At 60.6% G+C, this 383-nt stretch overlaps 1 protein-coding gene across 1 annotated transcript in view; it reads left to right on the top strand.

Moving 5' to 3' along the window:
- Positions 1-383, top strand: part of CHPF (chondroitin polymerizing factor) — a 3,177-nt gene that overhangs the window by 2,530 nt on the left and 264 nt on the right. Inside the window, exon 6 of the mRNA XM_010143742.1 lies at positions 43-383. This exon is cut by the window's right edge and continues 12 nt beyond it. Coding sequence (XP_010142044.1) covers positions 43-383 — 341 coding nt within the window. The remainder of the gene's footprint in view (positions 1-42) is intronic.

The following is a 383-nucleotide window of genomic DNA, read 5'->3' as shown; positions in this document are numbered from 1 at the left end:
TCTGGCTGGTGGGGGCACAGAAGTCCCCATTTACTTCCTGAGCCGCTCCCTGATGAACCCCATCAACAACTGGCAGGTCTTCTTCCCCATCCACTTCCAGGGCTACAACCCTGCCATCGCTTACCACAACCAGGTGCCGCCCGCCACGCTGGACCTGCTGCGGGACGCAGGGCGCTTTGACCGCGACGTCTTCCAAGAAGCCTGCTTCTACAACGCCGACTACATGGCAGCGCGCACCCGCATGGCGGGTGATGTGCAGGAGAACGAGGACATCCTGGAGACCTTGGATATCTACGACATGTTCATCAAGTACTCCAACCTTCATGTCTTCCGGGCTGTGGAACCCGCCCTGCTGCAGCGCTACCGGCACCAGGCCTGCAACC

The sequence above is a fragment of the Buceros rhinoceros genome, unplaced genomic scaffold, assembly GCF_000710305.1.
Source record: "Buceros rhinoceros silvestris isolate BGI_N320 unplaced genomic scaffold, ASM71030v1 scaffold19469, whole genome shotgun sequence".
Lineage (NCBI taxonomy): Eukaryota > Metazoa > Chordata > Aves > Bucerotiformes > Bucerotidae > Buceros > Buceros rhinoceros.
The sequence above is the reverse complement of the archived record's forward strand: the minus strand, read 5'-3'. Positions and strand labels throughout refer to the sequence as shown.